This window comes from Myxine glutinosa, chromosome 1 (genome assembly GCF_964187855.1).
Source record: "Myxine glutinosa chromosome 1, kmMyxGlut1.1, whole genome shotgun sequence".
Lineage (NCBI taxonomy): Eukaryota > Metazoa > Chordata > Myxini > Myxiniformes > Myxinidae > Myxine > Myxine glutinosa.
Genome location: NC_136261.1, coordinates 277207593 through 277230890, shown reverse-complemented (window position 1 = coordinate 277230890; position 23298 = coordinate 277207593). Strand labels below are relative to the sequence as shown.

General features: G+C 43.4%; 1 protein-coding gene across 3 annotated transcripts in view; it reads left to right on the top strand.

The window, feature by feature from the left end:
* The window catches only part of TTLL5 (tubulin tyrosine ligase like 5), a 232972-nt gene that overhangs the window by 12126 nt on the left and 197548 nt on the right, over window positions 1–23298 (top strand). For all 3 annotated transcript variants that reach the window (XR_013620981.1, XM_078766222.1, XM_078766220.1), the window contains exons 3-7: window positions 2825–2940; window positions 12828–12910; window positions 13812–13918; window positions 15226–15356; window positions 20717–20799. Coding sequence is in view for 2 of the 3 variants with exons in the window: in XM_078766222.1 (XP_078622348.1) it covers window positions 2825–2940; window positions 12828–12910; window positions 13812–13918; window positions 15226–15356; window positions 20717–20799 (520 nt within the window). In the remaining variant the exon portion in view is untranslated. The remainder of the gene's footprint in view (window positions 1–2824; window positions 2941–12827; window positions 12911–13811; window positions 13919–15225; window positions 15357–20716; window positions 20800–23298) is intronic.

Genomic DNA, 23298 nt, shown 5'->3' with positions numbered 1-23298 from the left:
CATCAACATTGGCAAGAGCTACCTGTAGATCCCGTGATGACATTCTGGGGTTCTTAGAGACTTCTTTCAGCATCTTGCGGTCTGCTCTCGGGCTTAACTTGATGGGGCGGCCTGGCCTGAACAAGTTGGCAGTTGTTTGGAATCTTCTCCACTTGTAGATGATCTTCCGGACAGTCGAATGATTGATTTCAAATTGTTTGGCGATCTTTTTAAATCCCTTCCCAGACTCGTAGGCATCTATAACCTTTCTGAAGGCTTCAGAGAGCTCTTTTGATCTAGGCATGGTGACGCCGCACACTTCAACAACAAAGAGCAAACCAAACGAAATGTCTGAGGTTTAAATAAGACAGGTTCCTCCAAGATCCTCTCTAACGATGTTCTAATCATTTGCACCTGAGCTGGTGCACCTGATTCTAATTTTAGGTATTTGAAGTAGTGATAAATGTAGGGGTGTACTTACTTTTTCCACATGCGAAATTTGCATTCATGTTTATTTAAATTATACAATGGACTACAAAATGTAAATGTTTCATGATATTTGTTATATTATATCACCTTTATCTATCAATATTGTTGAAATGAAGATCAAATAGCTGTATGTTGAAATATGTTGAAAAAGTCAAAACTTTACATGGGGTGTACTTACTTTTTCACGTGACTGTATATATGCTTATCTATTCTGCCAACACAAGGCCGTGTCTGTCTCATTTGTCTTGCTTCTGGACCTTGTTGTATTCAGCAATTCATCCAGGTCTGTGTTAGTTACTATTAACCCATATTGTTATGACATCGCTCCCTAGACAAAGTGTCCAACATATTGACATATCCAAGGTTTGATCCATATTATTTGGCCATGAAAGCACATAAAGCACAGTAACTCAACCGATCATGAATGTGGGTTTTAAACTGTTGTGGAGCTAAGCTCCGCTTCTGATGGATTGGCGTGCCAGAACATCGCTCCGGTGTGCTCCACCCGGACTACACCACTGCTTCTCACCAACACTCACTCCCTCTGACATACTGTGCTGCCTTCTTTGTTCCAAAAATTTCAAACTTTGACTCATCACTCCAAAATACCCCTCTCCACTGATTAGCATCCCAATTGATGTTCTTGGACATGTTTCAGTCTCTTGGCGTTGTTGCCTTGACACATAAAGGGCTTTTTGACAGCAACTCACCCCTGGAGACCACTTTTGAAAAGAGACTTTCTGACCAGAAGTTTTATCTTCCATAAGATAGTACTTTTCCCATTGATATACTTGCTATGGAATAAGCTCTTGATTATCCTCATAGATGTCATATTGAACCTTTTTCTGGCAATGGCCTACACTTGACTTTATTGCTTGAGGTGATTTAGACATTTCCATTGGAGGTATTGTCTTTCTGTCTCCAGTGTGAAAAAGACACTTTGTTCTCATCCAAATAATTTTTTATTTATTTAAAATGTATATATTTATTGTCCCCCATCGCACCGCGGAGCGAAAGGGGGACTATGGTTTTCCCCTCCATCCATGTGTCCGTCCGTCCGTGCGTGTGGGCGTACGTGCGGGCGTGCATGCGTAAGCGAAGGACCGCATTCGAATTTGGTGTGTGGGTGCAACCCACGTCAAAATCCAAGATGGCCGCCTCCATGTATGTCTGAACCTTGTGAGCGAAATATCATATCATAGCATGTTTTCTGCGTCTTCCACTTTGTCAACTCACATCACTTCCCCGACGGGGGACCTAGGCGTAACGCTTGTTTCATTCAAATGTAGTATCCACAGTCTACATTATGCTGCATTTGTTTGATATCAGGTGAAGTCACGTGACACCCATTGCAATGGCACCTTCTTCATACCCAAATGGTCCTGCAAGAATTGAGAATGAAACAATGAGATATTACATTGCACAGCAATACCTTCCATAATTTGCTGATGATCTATTTCTACTTGTTTCACATTCCTGGTGGTTTTCTTGATTATAATCATTGGTTTTCTGCATAATGTAATGGTTCATCCACCTCATTCCTTGTTATTCACTTCATTTCAGCAACTTTTTAAACTCCTCGCCCATCTTTTAACTGTCGATTCTACAGCACAGCATCTGCAATTACCACAAGATCCTGATCAATTTCCAATGAAGGTTGATGCATCATTCCATCATTAAATAAACAAAATGATTTTCTATCGTACCAACAAGTCACTCATGCCTTGTTCCTTATGTGGAATCCCCAGGTTTGATTGTAACTTGTAGATCCGGGTCGCCTTAGATGGGTGGTGGATGAGATAACTTGGGTGCTTTGGGCATCACTCATGGACCTCATTGTTTGCATGCTGCATCATTATTATTATCTGGATTGACGATCCCAAAGTGCTAATATTCATCATTACTGTGTATTTGTAAGAACAATTATTGTTGGCAAACTTTGCAGCTGAATATGGCAGCAATCTTTCTAGAAGAACGATGGGAGAGGGTAATAGAGAGTTGCTATCCATGGGATCTTCAAATATTTTTTTAATAGGCATGGGCAGTGGGTATGTGTAGATTGAGAAACAGAGAGAATAAGAGGAGTATTTGGACATTTAATATACACTTGTAATAATGCACAATCATGCAATGCTTTGAGATTTGGTACTTAATTGCAAAAATTAACTTTTAGGTTCACCACTGAAAAACGCATTGTGAAATAGGATTGTAACTGTTCATTTCCACTGCTGTAATCTCTCAAATAAAGGACTGTTGATGGGAAATGGCCAGGGGGTCAGGTGTGGAGAAGGCTCGGCATGTGAGGGGAGAAGGAAAATAATGAGGACGTGGTTGTGCTGTGGTTGTACGTTTCCAGGGAAAAGAGGAGAGACGTTTGCCTGCAGTGGGCTGGACTGAGTCGTACAATCCCTATTCTGCTGTTCCTGCCCGAGGCAATCGTTTCACAGAAATCAGAGTACAAGGTTTTGGGAGGTGCGGTTTGTTGTCCAAACACTTTATTAACTCACTCATCACTACTGTTCCACTGTGCACATTTTCCTGCTTTCCATTTTGTTTTGCATTCTCGGTGGTGATGTATTTTTGAGCCAAACAAAAACACAAAAAGACGATGTTAAGATTTGCACTGGCATGAAGCAACCTCTGCCACCGAAGGTGGATGGAGATGTTTTCACCCCGTCTTTGTTTTTTCGTTTGTAAACAGGATATCTCAAAAGGTTATGGATGGATTCAGACAAAACTTGTTGGACAGGTTTGGGTGTGTGACAAGGAATAATTGATTCAATTCTGGTGAAGATTTGAATCCAGATCCAGATCAGAGATTTTTTAAAAAGTGATTCTTCACCATTGAGTGAGAGGACTAAAATGATATCAAAATGATATCAATGATAAAATGATATCATGGACGGATTCGTATGAAACTTGGTGGGCAGGTTTGTTGTGTGACCAGTACGAATCAATTCGATTTTGGGGAAGATCCAACTCCAGATCCGGATACGAGAGTTTTTTTAATTTTATAAAGAGATTCTTCACCATTGAGTGAGGGCCAAAAACGAAAAACAGTATTTCATGATATTTCAAAAAGTTGTGGACGATCTATGACAAAATTTGGTAGATGAGTTGGGTAGGTGACAATAACAAGCTGATTCGATTTTGGTTCACATCCGGATCCAGATCTAACCTATCAGTGGGATACAAAACGTAACCTGTTCAGCCTGGCAGAGGTATGCTATCTACCAAGTGCCGTTCTAGTTATGGTAAGATTTTATAATACAAACGACAACCCTCTATATCGGTCATACTAATTACAAGCCAATAATGACAGGGCAGGAAATGTTATCAACAGACACTTATTTTGGCTCAATATGTGCTAGTCTAAGCCATTAAAAAAAAAAAACAGAAGAATGAATGATCTTTCACTGACGTTTTTATTTGATAAGAACTATTGCCACTTTTTTTGGCAGGAATGGTTTAGACTAGCACGTATTGAGCCAGGAAAGTATCAGTTGGTAACATCCAAGAGGCAATAGGGTTGAGGGGTAAGCAGGATAGCATTAAAGAAGCGTGCTTGCCTTTGAGCTGTCTTGCCTGGTTTTGATTCTCGACACCTGATTATGAATTTTCATCCTGAAGTTTCACAGCAGCGTATGGCATCAATGAGTGTGTTGTCTGTCGGTGGGATGCTAAACTGTGGACAGGTCTACCATCATTGACTGCTGGTATACATTAAAAATCCAACAGTGTCTTTCCCAAGGAGAGGGCAACTGCTGCTGGTACCCTGTGCAAATGACAAGTTCCTGCACAGATCAGCTCCAGTCGACCATCAGGCCAGCTGGTTCATCAAAGACTTGGGCCAATTATACATGCTCTATTAGCCGCTGACCATAAATTAATAGGATAGGGCCTATGAGGATGACGATACTGTGTAAACTAGTTTTCTTGATATCAAAGAACTGTCTGTAGTTTGGAGAATCCATATTTGCAAAAATGTGAGAACTGAACATTAGAGAATGCAAAAGCACAACCAACATCCAAAAAGCCCAACATTTTGGCATTACATAAGAGTGGTCTTCATTAGGGATTTGCAAAGGCAGTGAATGCTCTGATCTTAATGGCAGTCGTTGGAAAGGGTGGTGGGGTGAGGAGTAGTTATGTAGTTTGGGCGAGCAGGGTGGTGGTGAGGACAGGCCTGCAATATATCATGATTTTGTGGTGATCTGTAAACATTTGTGTTCTTAGTACTGTATGATTGTGACATGTAGCCATAATGCTTGTTACCCTGCGCTCGGGAAGTGAAAAGCGGGGTTAAGCAATCGGTTGTGTACATGTGCCGTATGCCGTGTGCCGTGTCTGCATTTAAAAAATTCCTTTTCTCGGCAACCGTTGGTCCGATTGACATGAAATTTTACCGTAGGAGCGCCTCTGCCTGAAGGTTTTTTGCTGATAATTATAACGTCATAGGTCACGTGGTATGGACGCCATCTTGGAAAAACGTTACACCTCTATATCTCCCAAACCGCTTAATGGAAAAAATGGGAACTGCTCAAATAATAATAAATAACCAAAAACATTTATTTTCCTTTCTCCACGTGTGTTGTTGTCTCATCCTGTACTTTCTGTCCAGGTGTGCTGTTTGCCCCGCCCCCATTATCTCCTTGCCATCCACCTTTTGCCCTGTTCACGTGACTCGTGGTGGTCCCTCTCGGCTCTCCCCCCGTTGGTATTTTGTGCATATAAGATTGTTCACGGTTCTGTTTAAATATTATTTAAATATGTTTAAACTTTCCCCTTCAGTGTTTTATTCAGTGGTATATTACAACACGCTGTTTTTCTTCCGATTTAAAAGGCTTTTCTCAATTTCCTCTCCAACTCATTCCACATCAAAAAAAAGAAATTCAATCTCTTATACGTCTCCCTCACTACATGTTCTAAATTCACATTCATTCCACCCCTCCTCCATCGTTCTGAATCGGATTGCTAACTTGAAAATCACAACAAACCCAATTTGTTATCAATGTTCGTCTTTCATTAATCATCCACTTTCTAAACTCCCCTCTTGCCCCCCTCCCCTCCAAACCCCCCCCCCTTGCACCTACACTCCTAAACTCCCTCCTTGCCCCTCCACTCCTAAACTCCCCCCTTGCCCCTCCACTCCTGAACTCCCCCCTTGCCCTTCCCCTCCTAAACTCCCCCCTTGCCCCTCCCCTCCAAATCCCCCCCTTGCCCCTACACTCCTAAACTCCCCCCCTTGCCCCTCCACTCCTAAACTCCCCCCTTGCCCCTCCCCTCCCAAACAACCCCCTCACGCCTCCCCTTCAAAACTCCCCCCAACCCCTCCCATTCAAATCTCCCCCCATACCATTCCTCTCCAATTCTCCCTCCTCCCCCCTCCTCCTCAAAGCTGCCTCCTCCCCACTTCGTCTCCCTTCTATCTCATACCTCCACCCCCCCCCCCCAACCTTCTACTTTCCTCTGCCCCCCCCCCCCCCTCAAACAACCACTCACTGTGCCTCATCCCTTCACCATCAAACCTTTCATCCTCCTTATCCTTCTCTTTCTTGGAACTATTCTGTAATCTCTGACACACTATCAACTGCTCTCCCTACCTCCCCCTCTCATCCTTCATCTTACCCTACTCCTCCCCTCCCCTGTCCTGAACCCGATGCTCCCCCTCTCTCTTCATTAACGGTATGGACCTCAAACATCTGGGGCCTTCGCTCAAACCTGACTGATCTCTCCATACAGGTTGCTTCTGACAATCCAGACTTGATCTGCTTAACAGAGACTTTCCTCCTTCAAGATGTCTCTGATTCCTTAATATCTCTTCCTGGTTACTCCCTCCTCCGGTATGATAGACCTGAGCCTCGTCCTGGTGGTGGGGTGGCTATCTTTATCAAAAACTCTCTTCCTCACTCTCCTTGCACTGCCCTCTCTCCTCCTCACCCCCAGGAGCAGCTCTGGCTACGGCTTCCTCTCCGCTCCCAACTTTTGTTCATATGTGTTCTGTACCGTCCTCCAAACAGTGATGACTCCATTTACATTTCACTGTCTGACAACATGGACCAACTTCTATCCACTCATCCCAACTCTCTCTTCCTCATATGTGGTGACTTCAACTGTCATCATGCCAGCTGGTTGGGTGTGGGTTCCTCTCTCACCAGTCATGGCACTCAGCAAAGGACTTCTGTGAATCACTAGGATTGACACAATCTGTCAATTTCCCGACCTGGATCTCAGCCAATGGAGTATCTTCTCTTCTAGACTTGGTTATGACAAACTTCCTTGCTAATGTCTGCTGCTCTTCTTCTGCTCTAATCGGTTCTTCTGATCATGTGCTTGTCAAAGTGGACATCTCTCTGGCCATTCTCAGAGAGCCTCCTCAGTGTCGACGAGTCTGGCATTTCACTCAGGCCGACTGGGACGGTCTTCAAGCAGCCATCAATCGTCTGGATTGGTCTCCCATCTCCACTGCCTCTGACATAAATTCTTCCTGGAAATTCTTCCAAAGCAAACTGCTCTCTCTCATGCACAGATTTATCCCATCTCGTCTTCAGTTGTCTTACCCTTCCTCCCGTCCATGGTACACTGAATCCTGTGGTGAGGCAGTTGCCCTGAAACAACTTGCCTTTGCCTCTTGGAAGGCTAATCCAACTGAAGGCAATCTCAGTTCCTTCCACCAAACGCGGAACAAGTGTGTGTCTACCCTCAGGAGTGCCAGGAAGCACTATCTCTCCACACTCAAGAATGAACTCTCAAACCTGTCTCCTTCCTCCAAATCCTGGTGGCATCTGGTCAAATCCGTTTCTGGTGTTTGTTCCCCTTCCATCCCCTCCCTTACCTCAAATGGCCACACAGTTGACATCGCACGTGACAAAGCCGAATGCCTCAACTCTGTGTTTGCCTCAAAATCTTGTGTCCCAAACCCATCTCTCTCTGCTCCCACCTTTCCCAGTCGAACCCAACTGCTCCTGGACTCTGTGTCCTTCTCTCCTGACAAGGTGGAGGAGTTTTTGTCAAACCTCGACTCTGATTCTGCAACTGGACCAGACGGCATCAGCCCACGGGTCCTAAAACCCTGCTCTGCCTCTCTTTCTCACCCTCTCTCTGTTCTTTAAACCCTATCTTTTGCTCAAGGTCATCTGCCAGCATCCTGGAAATCAGCAAACAGTACCGCTTTACACAAAAAAGGTGCAAAAACAGATCCTTGCAACTACAGACCAATCAGCCTGCTCCCAATTATCAGCAAAGTCATGGAATTCATCATTGCTTCGGATATGAAATCTTTCCTCTTCTCCAATGGCTTGATCTCTGATCATCAATTTGGTTTCAGACCAGGTCACTCTACTCTGGACATGCTGCTTCTGCTGTCTCAACAATGGATGGAGGTCCTCAATGCCAAACAGGAAATCAGAGCTGTCTCCCTTGACATATCACATGCCTTCGATACGGTCTGGCACCCAGCTCTGCTCACCAAACTCTCCTATGGTATCCATGGAAATCTCCATGCATGGCTTGCGGACTTCCTCTCTGGTTGTAGTCAACGTGTGGCCCTGAATGGATTTCTCTCATCTCCCCTTCCTGTTCAGGCTGGAGTTCCCCAAGGCAGTGTTCTGGGCCATGTGCTTTTTCTGGTCTTTATCAATGATCTCTCCGACTCTCTGGAAAATCCTCTCTATCTCTTTGCTGATGACTCCACTCTCTGCCGCTCCATTTCTCTTCCCTCAGATCGGCAGTCTGCAGCCTCCTCACTCTCTGAAGACCTGGACAAAATCACAGACTGGTCAAACAAGTGGAACATGTCTTTCAATCCTGACAAATCTCACACTCTTACTATGTCTCTCCGAAAAGATCGACTGGACAACTCTCCCATTTACTTTCTCAACAATCCTCTCCAAGAAGTTCTGTCGCTCAAGCTTTTGGGTCTCACTATCTGCCATGATCTTTCTTGGGAAAACCACATTTCCAAGCTGGCCTCCAAAGCCAGTCGCCGACTGGGCATCCTCCATCGTGCGAAGTCCTTCCTAGACACACCTGAGCTCCTCACCACATACAAGGCTTTCATCCGCAGCTCAATGGAATACTGTTCTCCACTATGGGCCGGTGCTCCTGCCTCACACCTAGCTCGGCTTCACGCTGTTGAAACCAACGCTTTCAGAATCATTGGAATCTCCTGCGATGAAGCTATCTCTGAGGGCCTTTCACTCACTCACCGCAGGCAGGTAGGTGGTCTTTCTGTCTTCTACCGACTCCTCTCCGGCCTAGCTCCCCCAGCTCTATCTGTGCTCTGTCCCCCAAATATTCCTTCAGGTCGCACAAGATCTGCCAGCAACCCTCTGATGGTTAAACTGCCGAAATCTCGGCTCTCTGCTCACCTTCACTCTTTCATTCCACTTTTCTCCCGCCTCTGGAACAAACTCCCTCACCCCCTTCAATCCCACTCCTCCCTCCAGGTCTTTAAAACAGCTGTTCACCACCATCTCTTATCTTCCCCCATCCAAAACCTTGATCTTTTCTACCCCCACTAATTCACCCCAGATCCACCTTGTTTGAAATTTCAACTTCTTTCCTGGAAGTCCTGGCAGTGTCCATATGTTTTATACCTCTCCCACCCCCCCTTCCCATGCCTCCCCCCCCAAAGCCCTCTCCCTCCCACAGATCTCTCAATGTCTCCATGTCTCTCGGTCCCTGCTCTCAAATGTTGTGTTTGTGTCCTTCCCCCTCTCTCCCCATCTTGTCTACCGCTCCCGATGTTATATGTTTTATGTGTCGGTTTGTCTTTCTGTGTGATTAATGTTCTCTCTTTCACGAGCCTCGATCTTGTATACAAAAACAAAAAAAAAATTTGTGAAGTACTGCCCATGGGGAATAAGATATGTTAATGATGATGTTAATGATGATGATGATGATGATGATGATGGTGCCTCCATTATGATGTCATAATTCGACAAGTACAACGCTTGATCTGATCAGTATGAAAAAAAAATCCTCTGCAACTGTTAGTTCGATGAACACTAAATATTCAGAATATGAGCGGCTCCTCCTGTAGAATTGTTATAATGATAATGATGATGTCATTGGTCACGTGGTACAGGCGCAATCTTGGAAAAATCGAAAAAAGTTGCACCTCTACATCTCCGAAACCACTCATTGGAATTTTTTTTAAATATGGCTCAAGGTCAAGCACTCCCCTTGGAGAATAAGATATGTTAATGATGATGACATCAGTACCATAATAATGACGTCATAATTCGGCAAGTACAACGCTTGATTCGATCAGTATGAATTTTTTCTCTGCAATTATTGGACCGGTTGACACGAAATTTTCATCATAGGAGCGCCTCCTCCTGTAGAATATTTTAATGATAATTATGACATCATAGTTCAGCTGTAAAGGAGCCATCTTGCAAAAACCGAAAAACTTTGCCCCTCTATATCTCCGACCCCGCTCCATGGAAAAAATTGAGACATGGCTCATTGTCAAGTACTCCCCATGGGGAATACGATATGTTAATGATGTGGGTGCCTTCATTATGACGTCATAATTCGACAAGTACAACGCTTGATTCGATAAGTAATGAATTTTTTTTTCCTTAGCAACAGTTGGTCCGATGGACACTAAATCTTCACCATAGGAGCGCCTCCTCCCGTATATTTTTTTAATGATAATTATTAAAAGATAAGCACACTGCTCAGCTCAAGATGACCATGTCCAAGAGCAAAGCAAATACTGGAGGCCTGATTAGTGAGTTACATCTAGCTGTTGGTGCAAAGGTCATGTTGATTTATCAACGTTGATGTTAGTGATGGCCTAGTGAATGGTGCCAGAGGAACAGTCAAAGCCATTGTCAAGACAGCCACCAATAATGTCAGCTTGATCTTGGTCGAGTTTGATCATCCCAGAGTTGGTGCAAGTGCTATTGCACGAAGTCACTACAGGGACCAGCATCCAGCTGCTGTATCAATCAGTTGGCACGAGGCCATGCTCAACATTCAAAGAAACAAGACAGCAGAAGTGAGTAGAAGACAGTTCCTTTGGTACGAGCCTGGGCAACAACCATCCACAAAGTTCAGGGATTGACACTCCATCAGATAGTTGTTGACATGAAGGGACACACATTCAACGCTGGTCAAGCTTATGTCGCTTTTAGTCGAGTGAAATCACTGGAAGGCCTCTTCATCAAGAACTTCAATCCCACCAGCATCAAAGTCAGTGCACCAGCTGTGTCCGAAATGGAAAGACTGGCTTCCAACTGCCTGCCCCCTCAGCCAATACTTCAGGTTGTGGCTCTACCCAAGGAGGACTGGATCAAGATAAGTCATGTCAATATACATTCGTACATTCCGAAGCAGGAGGGTGTCAAGTGTGATACAGTATTGTTACGGATTCGTCACTTCCGCTGTTGTGGTTTTCACCCACTTGACATATTTCTGATATTATGTATTATTATTATTCTCAAAAGGTTTATTATTCAGGAACAGCGATCTAAAGTTAAAAAGGTTAACTTAAAATGATACAGGAAACCAAACCGGAAGAAAAGGAGGTGAAGAGGAGGAAGCGGCGCGAGCAAAGTCGGAGAAGACGCGTGACGTCAGCGCTCCATAACGAGCAAGGTCTACCGACAGTCGCGAGGGGAGTTTGAGTTCCTTGAAAGGACATCCGGCGATAGGAATTATCGCTGGAGGTGAGAAATCTGCGTAGTCAGATTTGGGCGCTGTGATTCCGACGAATCCTCGCCTTGTCGCATCGGCTCAAGCAGGAGCCGTCGGCCATTTTGAACCCCGCGCTTCGGACACCTATGAAGGTTTTGGTTCGTGTCATCTTCACCCCAACATTCTACCGTCTGTCGGGGATGTGTGTGTGCGACCGCTTCGTCTCCAATTACGTTGCGGTTTGCTGAGTGAGCGGTGAAGGTGCGCCTCTGGAGGGCGCCTTTGTACAGTTTGGCGGGGCGAACTCCAAGGCCAACTGTACGCGCTTCGGATATCGACTGGAGAGCGAGATTCGGGCTTCGACCGGATTTCGTTCTATCGACCACTGGAGCGAATCACATTCGCCTTGGAAAAAGTTATAGAGACATTGAGGAGTGTCCTTTCACTCGCTGGCAGCGCAGTGAGTTACCTGACTTTATAAGATATATATATATAGAGTGCACTCTTAATTGCCATCAGTTGTACCGTTATTCCTGTGCGTGATTTCTAATACAATTTTGTTCATTTGTAATCATTGGTGTGGTTTCACTATTGATTTTCAACACAGGGTAACATATTTTTCTGCCGGGGCTCCCCTCGGGGTTCGGAGGTTACCGAGACCAGGAGATTGTAGAGGACTCCGTAACAGTATATCCATGAGCCATGTGGACATCATGTGTTTCACTGAAACATTCCTCAAACCTCACCAACATGTCGGCGGTAACCTCTTCCTCACCAAGGAGTGTTTTCAGGTGTTCAGGTTTGACCGTGTCACTACCGTGTCAAGACCTATCCAATGGTGGAATCATGATATCATGTGCCACATCACTACTTCCTGAAAGCACTAACGTCTCACACCCTACTCTACTGGAAGTGAAGTGAAGAACCACCTCTACTCATGATAACCACACGCTCCAATCTCAGGAGGTGTGTTGTAGCTGTCTACCAACGTCCACACCTTCCAATGACAACATTATTGTCCCTCCTGGACAATTACCTTTCCAACATTCCCTATCAAGCAATGCCAACTGTTGTCCTGGGAGACTTTAACGATGATCTACTATCAGCAGCCAGCTCATCGAGACTGCTCGTGTTTATGTCCTCCAAAGGCTTCTCACAACTTGTGAAAGTGTCCACGACAGACTCAGGTTTTCTACTGGATCACATCTACTATAATAGCACCACAACTGGCACTTTTTTGGATTTAGTAGATACGTACTACTCAGATCATGTTGCAACCTATGTTTCCCTACCAATATAGTCTGCATCACAGTCGAGACAAACAACTGAAGGATAAATTTCCTGTCACAGCCGAAATAAAGGTTGATAAAAATGACATATGTCACGTGGTCTGGCAGCCATATTGGATCGAAGCAAAAATCTTTGAACATATTCTCCTCTTAAACTGCTTAACCGATCAATGCAAATCTTTTAACTAATTGATCAACTACCCATGGGAAATATAGTTTGATATAAGTGACATCATCAGTCACTGGTCTGGCAGCCATATTGGATCAAAAAAAAAACCCTTAAAAAACAGAAGAGTTGGCTTGCACCAAGTCCTTCTCAAGACTGCGCAAGGTAAGTATTCTATGAATACCATCTAGTTATACATGGTGCCGTGAAGGCATTGTTTGTTTGTAACCAGCATCACCCTTTTTTAATCGCTGCAGAACGCTATCATTTGGCTTACAAGATGGTGCGCACAGAGAGCCGTCTCATCCGCAATGTTCTTGCAGCGCACAGTTTTTGTGAGGTACACCTTGTTTTACTACCTCTTCCCTCCTGTACATAGCACAGAACATGAAGAACAAAGATAATGGGTCAGTGATAATTATTCATCTGGGTCTATATTTATTTGCTCATAAAAGTTGTGGAATTAAAAAAAAAATTCACCTCCACCCATCCAAAGGACCAGCTTGCTGATAGTCATGAGCTGGTTGAAGGCCTTACACTGTGATGCGTACTCGCACCATATAACGGGTTTAAGTGAGGCTTGTTGTATGCTTGCAGAAATGTATGGCTGTTGCAATACGAGAGCATCATGAGAGAAATGGGAAAGGTGGACCCTAAAAAAGCATGTGGAGAGGTGAAATCCTCAAAGGTGGTTGGGAGGTTGGGGAGGAGAGTTGGGCCAATTATACATGCACATAGTTGGACACAGAGAAGAAAGGAACCTTGTCAGAAAAAGGCAGAACACATCTATGCATGGGTGCAGCAAAGGAAAAGCTGCACCATAACACAAATAGATGAACAGGGAGGGAGGGACACATTTCCAGGACTATTAAATACCCGGGCATGAACGAAGAGAGGAAGATAAGCGACAGCTGGGCTTAGAAGTAAGGGATGAAATAATATCCTGGATCACAAATACCCATAGATGGATAATGTTTTAGGGTCACACCTGCATAGTTGATTATATACACCTTGGCAGGAAGGAAAGGGGTGACAAATCAAATCACAAACACCTGGTTAATAAGGAAGATACTTTTTTGTTGGCCATGTAAATGACCTGAAACCAATTAATTTGTTTGGCCTAAAAATGTTTCAATTTTTTGTGTCATAATGAGATGATTCTAAACTTGTTTGTTTTAAAATTTCCATCAACAAAGTTTAAAATCTAACATATTTATTCACCTTATCTGGCTTGTATGCAGGTGCATCAGAACAGTAGCGAGTTCAACCTCTTGTGGACTGGTTCACACCCCAAGCCGTTCTCTTTGCGCAACCTGGCTGAATTTCAGAAGGTCAACCATTTTCCACGGTGGGTTAAGAAACTCTCACACTTCTGCCTAAAATAGCTCTGTGTTAGAAAGGCCGTTGATTTATGGAGACATTATGGACAAAATCACACGCCGTGACCGCTGAAGTGTTGCAAAAGTGACTTTATTAAGCTGACGTTTATTTTCGACCTAGTTCTTCCTCTGAGGTCATTTTATAATTCATCGGCAAAATCCGTTTTTAACTTGGTACCAGTCTCAAGGCCTATTTTTGCAAAGAAAATGTGGTATAATTTTAGGTTCACATCAGTCAATCAGTCGAACACCCTCAAACGCGCAGCTTACATCAGCATGCACTTGTGTTGTGCAAGAAGTGAGGGGAAGGGGCTATGGAGGCATATCACAGTGCATGGCCTGCCATGACTACAATGGGAATACTCCGGTTGCCACCCTCTCACCCAGTTTCCACCTGCTTCAACACGAGACACTTGACAGTACATCTTTACCTTCTCTACATGTAATTAGACCGGGCACGCCTCTCGCGTGGCACACGGTGCTAAATCCTTAAATTATAACTACTGCACCTTACCCCAATAAATGCAACAATATTATGCCATCTGGAATATAATTTTTGCCCCCCCACCCCCGACATGCTCATGCCCCCCCCCCCCCTCCCACATGTATTTTTAAAGATATGTGACTCTTGCAGCAGTTGATACGTTTACACACTTTTATCCATAGAAATGATTAATGACATTGAATCCTGAATTTTTGCTTAGTTTTCAGTCATTCCACACCTCTACCCAACTGGGAAGTCTTGATGATAAACACCAATGCTGTTTATGGTATTTGTATAATGTGTATAGAACCGCTTTTAGAGGCCATTTCCCCCCGCAGAGCAGGGGTTGGCCTTTTTCGGGCACCATAGTCCCCTTTTTGAAGCAATGTTTTACGGTTGGATGCCCTCCCTGCCACCAACCCTGTTAGTCGCCTCTTGCAACACACAGGGAATTACCAGTGAACTGGCACTCAATTTGCCGACGTCAGAAAGATGACAGGCTGAGTCAAGCCCCCTGGCGTTAATTCAGTGATCGACCAGGATTCGAACCCAGGATTCTAAGCTGGCACCCTAACGGCTAAGCCAACATCACGCTTACTTGTATAATGTGCATGAGGCATTAAAAAATCCCTTTACCCTTCCTTCCCCCACAAACCCATTCCTTCACAAAATTTATTATATCTACTCGTCATTTATGTTCATTTCATATTATTGATGGATTCTAAAACAGTAATCATTTTTTGCTTTTGTTCATACGTTCCTGTCCTGTTTATTTTATGTCGCTCTATGAAGGTCATATGAGCTAACTCGGAAGGATCGTTTGTACAAGAATATCCAACGTATGCAGCACTCATTTGGATTCAAGCACTTCAACTTTGTACCGCCAACATTCCTGCTTCCTTCTGAATACCAGGAATTCTGCAGTGAGATTTGCATTATTTTGTGTTTATATAAAGCTGTATTGAAATATTGAAGTTGAGTGTGTACTATCTAGTACTAGCTGACGTACTCGGCGTTTCCCGGGGATATTCAATGAAATATGTATTTAAATGCAGTGCCTTCAGAAAGTATTCGCACCCCATGACTTTTTCACATTTTATGTTGCAGCCTGAATTTAAAATGGATTAAATTGAGTATTTTGTCACTGATTCACACATAATACCCTATAATGTCAAAGAGGATTTTTTTTTAGAGATGCACCGTAAAGGCGGACAAAATAATTTTAAAATGAAGCACAGAAATATATAATTTACACAAGTATTCAACCCACTCTACTCTTTGACTCCACACCATATCTCAACCCTCAGATCGGCAGGCAGCAGCCTCTCGACTCTCTGCAGACCTGGATAAAATCACTAACTGGTTGAACAAAAGGAACATGGCTTTCAATCCTGCCAAATCTCACACTCTCACTATATCTCTCCAAAAAGACCATCTGCCATGATCTTTCCGTTTGCCAGGACCGATGTCACTATCTTCCAGGATATTTCCTGGGAAAACCACATTTCCAAGCTGGCCTCCAAAGCCATTCACCCGACTGGGTATCTTCTGTCATGCGAAGTCCTTCCTTTGCACAATTGAGCTTCTCACCACATACAAAGCTTTCATCTGCAGCTTGATGGAGTACTGCTCTCCCCTCTGGGCTGCTGCTCCTGCCTCACACCTAGCTCGGCTTCACGCTGTAGAAACAACGGCTTTTAGAATCATGGATATCTCCCACAATGAAGCTGATTCTGAGGGCCTTTCACTCTCTCATCGCAGGTTTTTCTGTCTTCTACCGACCAAATATTCTGGCAGGATGCATAAGATCTTTCAGCAATCCTCTTTTGGTGAAATTGCCAAAATCAAGACTCACTACTCATCTTCACTCTTTCATTCCTCTTTTTCCCGCCTCTGGAACAAACTCCCACACTCTCTTCAATTCCACTCCTCCCTCCACTTCTTCAAAACAGCTGTCCACCACAATCTCTTATCTTTCCCCATCCAAAACCTTGATGTTTTCCATCTTGGAAACTTGATGTCTTTGAAATGTCCATCTTGTTTATCCCGTGTACCCCGCCCCAGCCCTCTCCCTTTCACAGATCTCCCGATGTCCCTGTTCTCTACTGGCGTTGTACTTCCCTCCCCCTCTCTCTCTCCCTCTTTCCACATATTCTCAATGGGAATCAAGTCTGGGCTTTGCCTGGGCCACTCAAGCACTTTCACGTTCTTCTGCTGAAGCCATTCCAGTGTTGCTTTGGCTGTATGCTTGGTGTTATTGTCCTGTTGGAATGTAAATCTTCACCTCAGTCTAAAGTATTTTACACTCGAAAGCAGGCTCTCCTCAAGTATTTGCTTTTATTTGGCTCCATTCATTGTTCCCTCTATCCTTACAAGTCTCCCAGTCCTTTCCGCTGAAAATGCATCCCCATAGCACGATGCTGCCAACACCATGCTTCATGGTAGGGATGGTGTTAGATGGGTGATGAGCTGTGCTCGGTTTCCACCAGATGTAGCATTTTGCATTCAGGCTAAAGTGTTCAATTTCAGTCTAATCAGACCACAGAATCTTTTGCCTCCGAGTCTTTCACGTGCCCTTTTGCAAACTTCAGGCATGCTGTCATGTGCCTTTTTCTCAGGAGTGGCTTCCATCTGGCTACTGTCCCAGAAAGCCTAGATTTGTGAAGTGCTGCAGAGACTGTTGTCCTTCCAGCAGGTTCTCCCATTTCAACCAAGGAACTCTGTAGTTCTGTCAGAGTGGTCATTGGGATCTTTGTCACCTCTCTGACCAAGGTCCTTCTTGCTCAGTTGCTCAGTTTGGTCAAGAGTCTGGGTAGTTCCATGAATGATCGTTTTAAGGCCATTTTCCCTGCGAGAGCGGGAGTTAGCCTTGCGGGCCCCATGACAATCATGGTTCCCTGTTTGAGGCAATGTTTTTATGGCCGGATGCCCTTCCTGACGCCAACCCTTGGTCGCCTCTTACGATGCGCAGGGATACGGTGTACCTATTCTAAACCGGGGTACACACCGGGATCATTCATCCCAGCAAGCTGGTACTCAATTTGCCGACCTCAAAAGGATGACAGGCTGATGACAGTCTGGGTAGTTCCATATTCTTTCAATTTCTGAATGATGAAGCTCACTTTCAATTTCACGCAATGAATGATGAATTTCCAAATGATGTGCTCTTGTTAACTTTCAACACTCTAGAAATTGTTTTATGCCCTTCCCCAGATCTATGCCGCCTCACAATTCTATCTCGGAGTTCTACGGACAGTTCCTTGGGCTTCATGGTAGCGTTTCTGCTCTGACATGCACTGTCAACTGTGTAACCTTATGTAGAAAAGTGTGTTTCTTTGTAAATCATGTCCAATCAATTGAATTGGCCACAGGTGGACTCCAATCATGTTGTAGAGACATCTCATGGATGATTGAAGGAAATTGGATGCACCTGAGCTCAAGTTGTGGAGTATCATAGCAAAGGGTTTGAATACTTATTGACTCGAGACATTTCAGATTTTAATTTATAATTATTTTGTTGAAATTAATGAAAAATAAATTCCACTTTGTCATTATGGGGTATTATGTGATCAATCACATTAAAATCTCAATTTAACCCATTTTAAATTCAGGCTGTAACAACAAAATGTGAAAAAAGTCAACTTTCTGAAGGCACTGTATTTCCTGCCTCCTGCATGGAAAATTGGGAAATGTTGGCCTTATGGTTTCATATGAATTACCAATCTTGTGCATTGCAAAATGTGCTCGGAAACGCTTTCCCTTCTTTAACCTATTTTTATTACTTTTTTTTTAAAAATACAACAAATCACTACAACCTCAACAAACGATCTTCACAAAACATATCACTGATCGCTCCCGGGAAAATCCCAGGCAGGATATAAGAACATACTCACTCGAGGTCTGAACATGGAGATGTTTTAATAAACCTGTGTAAAGCAATCTTTTTAATAATAGGTGCCCGTGCAAACAATATGATAATTAAATTTGTGTTGTTGACAACAAATCACAAAATACAACCTCAACATAGATCTTCACGAAACATATTACTCAATCTTCACAAAACATATTAATCACTATATACAACCTCAACAACAAAAAAACACTGCAGGCAGTATTAAAAAAAAACCCCAAAAAAAAACCTCAACAACAAAAACACTGCAGGCAGTATATAAACACAATACCTGAGGAAGGCAGTTATTTGATTTTAATTTTTCAATTTTTTTTTAAACAAACATTAACCCTCCACCTTCCTCTGAGTGAAAGAGGAGGCCATGAAAAGTTTAGTTGCACTGGTTCCTGCAGGGTCTGAATGCATAACAAACTAGAACGCCACTCAGTAGAGCGCATACTCCCGCTGTGGGTCAAGTTGGAATAATACGTTTTGTTTAACAACCCCTCTCCCCAAAACAATAACTGAAAAAGAAAGTAGGCCCTGTCAGAGAATTTATTTTGATATATCTCGGAATTACAGGAGAAAAACATCATTTAAGAATAAGAATAATAATAAAAGCTTTAATGCAGTAAAACAGAAAAAAAAATTCCCATAAAATTCCAAAAAAAAATCCTGGATCTGGAATTATATCCTGAGCTTCACCAAAAACTAATCAATTCTTTCTTATCCCAAGGGCAATCATCCCACCAACTTTCATCCAAATCCGTTCAGAACTTTTCCAGACAGAAAAAAAAAATCCCAAAAAAAATTCCTGGATCCGGAATAATATCCTGAGCTTCACCAAAAACTAATCAATTCTTCCTTATCCCAAGCGCAATCATCCCACCAACTTTCATCCAAATCCGTTCAGAACTTTTCCAGACAGAAAAAAAAATTCCCCAAAAAATTCCTGGATCTGGAATAATATCCTTAGCTTCACCAAAGACTAATCAATTCTTCCTTATCCCAAGGGCAATCATCCCACCAACTTTCATCCAAATACGTTCAGAACTTTTCCAGATATCTTGTTCACAAACACACGAACACACATACGCACACACACACACACACGGACGGACACGATCGAATGCATTACTCCCTGCCGGGAGTACAAACACACAAGCAAACTTTATATATTAGATTATCACTTAGTAGCTGCAGTACTTCACATGAGGAAAAGTCAAAAAGTACATTGATAACAGCTTTTCAAATAAAGTTGTCTTCTAGGTTAAGGTGAAATAATATTTCTCAATCAATTTTCTGCACTTATTACCTGATTCCCAAAAATTGCAATCACTCTCCTTGTTTCCTTCACCACCAAAGGTGTATGGAGGTTATGTTTTCTCCCCTGTCTGTTTGTCTGTCTGTGAACAAAATATCTCAAAAAGTTGTGGATGGATTCGGACGAAATTTGGCAGAGATGTAGCATATGTCACAAGGACGAAATGATTCGATTTTGGTGAAGATCCGGATTCGGATCCAGCTACTAGAATTTTTAAAGTGATTCTTCCCCATTGGGATATAGGGCCAAAAACGATACATAGCAGGATCTCTCAAAAAGTTGGAGATGGATTTGGACGACACTTGTTGGACCGGTTGTATGTGTGACAAGGAAGAATCGATTCGATGTTGGTGAATATCTGAATATGGATTCTGATATGAGAATTATTTAATTTTTAAGTGATTCTTCACCATTGAGTGATCTGGCCAACCAGGCGGAGGTATGCTCTCGACTGAGTGCCGTTCTAGGTTTAGTGCTGTTTTACATTCTCTCAAAATATTGTTGAAGATTGTAAAGAAAATAAAACAAATCTAAGTCACTTCGACATTAAATAAAGTGATTTAGTGCAGTGGTTGGTGCTGCTTTTGGATGTTAGATCATAGTGGACCAGGAAAAAGTGAAGACCTTATATTTCCATACGTTTATTAGGAATAACTCCATCAACACAAAGGCTGTCAATTTAAATGATAAAATGCACCTATGGTGAAAATGTCTGTCAATGATAACATTCTGAATGGGGTATAACTATTTTTCCACCGACTCCAACTCTATTACTCAACAATAATTTTGCTGATGTCTTTCAGGATAAAATATTATGTTTGGTAGTTTACTGAGAAAAGCTGCTCTGGGTTCTAAACTTTCATCCTTGCCATCTTATTGCACTTGTTTGATTTAAAAAAATAATTTATAAACACTTATTAAGACTCATGGAAGAGCATGCCGCACATTTCTTTGTAAAGCACTTTTACCAAAGAGATTTCACTTCTAAGTGAAAAGTTATATATTAGAAATTGATTGATTGATCAATTAATATCATGCTCATGGGTTCCACTACCTTTCTCAAACCACAGTTGCCCACAGCAAGGAGAAAGCTCCGTGGATTGTCAAACCGGTGGCATCTTCAAGGGGTCGAGGAGTCTTCCTCGTAAACTCTGTGAGTGTTTAATGTACTCAACTTTCTCATCCCGGCCATTTAAAAGACATATCATACCAACATTAATGCAAATAATCACCTCGCAGCCATTAATTTAGCAAATATGTGAAAATGAATGAATGATCGTTTTAAGGCCATTTTCCCCGCTAGAGCGGGGGTTAGCCTTGCGGGCCCCATGACAATCATGGTTCCCTTTTTGAGGCAATGTTTTTTATGGCCGGATGCCCTTCCTGACGCCAAACCTTAGTCGCCTCTTATGATGTGCAGGGATACGGTGTACCTAAATCAGGGTACACACCGGGATCATTCAACCCAGCAAGCTGCTACTCAATTTTCCAACCTCGGAAGGATGACAGGCTGAGTCAACCAACCCCCCTGGCGTTAAATCAGCGATCGACTAGGATTCGAACTCAGGATCCTAGGATCCCAAGCCTGCACCCTAACCGCTAAGCCAACACCAGGCTTGTACTGTTCCATATTGCTGTACAACACTGTACTGTACCACATTTTCATTTTGTGCTGTCATTTCGTCATCGATGCTTGTTTATCTCAATCATTAACCTGTTGTATATTTTATCATGTGAGACTGAGAAAATAAAGTTGCAACAAAGTTGTAAATAAATTTTATAAAAGAAATTTAGGTAATTTCTGGTCTCATTTGTCATTTTTGACCTACCCAGACTGTTTCCTACGATTTTTTTCCCATGTTTATGACCTGCAGAATCATTTATGACAAAACATTACTCTTGCATAAGACGACCCCCGAAATTTGGGCCATGAAAATCATCTCAAAAACTCGACTTGTACTCGAGTATATACGGTATATAACAATAATAACAAATTTTATTTCACTGTTCCAATAAATATATGTGTATATATATTCTTACGTTTGTGGGGGGTACCAATGAAATACCTTAGTCCAGATAGAATTGTATATACTACCATGCTCCGAATGTCGTGTAAGCGACCTTGATGTACTTAAGTCAGCTCCATGTGTCCGGTAAGGTTGTATAATTGTCTCCATGGAGAGGGGTAGAACTCTGTTAATTAGGTACGGTATAAGGCTAATTCCCTGTGTGTGTGGTTTTTCCCTTGTTCCTTATGACACACACCACACCAGCCATGCACTACGCACCCAAATTAATAACACTAAATAAAAGCCACTAGGATTCAGACATTGAACGCTGCTGCTGGCGCCGCCAGCCGAGTCAACACAACACCAAGCAGGCAGGGTCGTGGGTCCCTCCCCGAGAAGTGACGATTTGTCAGGGTGATGGACTGCTGCGATGGCACTCGGTGGTGATGTCAGAAGGAAGGTTCCAGGACCAGGAACGAAAAGGCAGAGCATCACCTTCTCCGTCTCTTTGTGTCCAGAGTTCATAGCATGCAGTCACACATTTTCTCCCTCTTGGTCCGGGGTTTGACGACGAGCAGTCACATTTTCTCTCTCTCTTTGTGTCCCGAGTTAAAGCGAACAGTCACATTTTTCTTTCTCTTGGTACTGGCTGCGTGGTGGGCGGTCACAGTTCGTGCTTCTCTTCTCTTCCTCGCTCTTGGTCCTGACATTGGCGGTCGCAGCTCGTGCACTCTGACGCCCTTGGCTCGTGGCTTCGTGACGGCTGTGTGCCGTGCCGTGTGAGCCGGAGAGACCACGGTGCTGTGTGGAGCGGACGACGAGAGGGGAGCTTGCGCCTGAGCGCTGCACATCGGCGGCTGGGGTGAACGAACTACGCGCCAAGGTGTGCTTTCCAGCGCACGGACTCGGGGACCCGTTCGAGGGCAGACGGGGTTTGAGGGCTGCTTAAAGCTGAGTACACACCACACAAACACATTTATTTTTCACTTTAGTTTTCCCCTTGTGTTGTATACGAGTCCGTATGGGGGTCCCCAATTTAGGAATATAGTTTTACCATGCATTTCTTGTCACTGGCGTTATTTTCATTAAACCGATGTATTTGTTGCATTTTAATTCCGTGTCGGCCTTGTTTGATTATCGTGGTTCGAGGACGTTCCAGTGGAAACCCGTCCAGGTAAGCGTTCGTCACCCTCTGCTCCCGCACATGCAAAGAAAAGCCGCCATTTTTTGAGTGAACGCCTCAGAGTTAAAGCTCGATCGACCACCCGTCACCTTGGGGGATATTAATCCCCCGGTGAACATGATAATATAAATATATCCGTGCCGGTGTGTACCCCGGTTTAGAATAGTTACACCGTACCCCTGCGCGTTGTAAGAGGCGACTAAAGGGTTGGCGTCAGGAAGGGCATCCGGCCATACAAACATTGCCTAAAAAAAGGGAACCGTGATGATTGCCATGGGCCCGCAAGGCTAACCCCCGCACTAGCAGGGAAAATGGCCTTAAAAAGGGAATCATGGGGTCCCGCAAGGCTTACCCCCGCTCTAGCGGGGAAAAATGGCCTTAAAACGATCATTCACTCATTCATATATATATATATATATATATATATATATATATATATATATATATATATATATATACG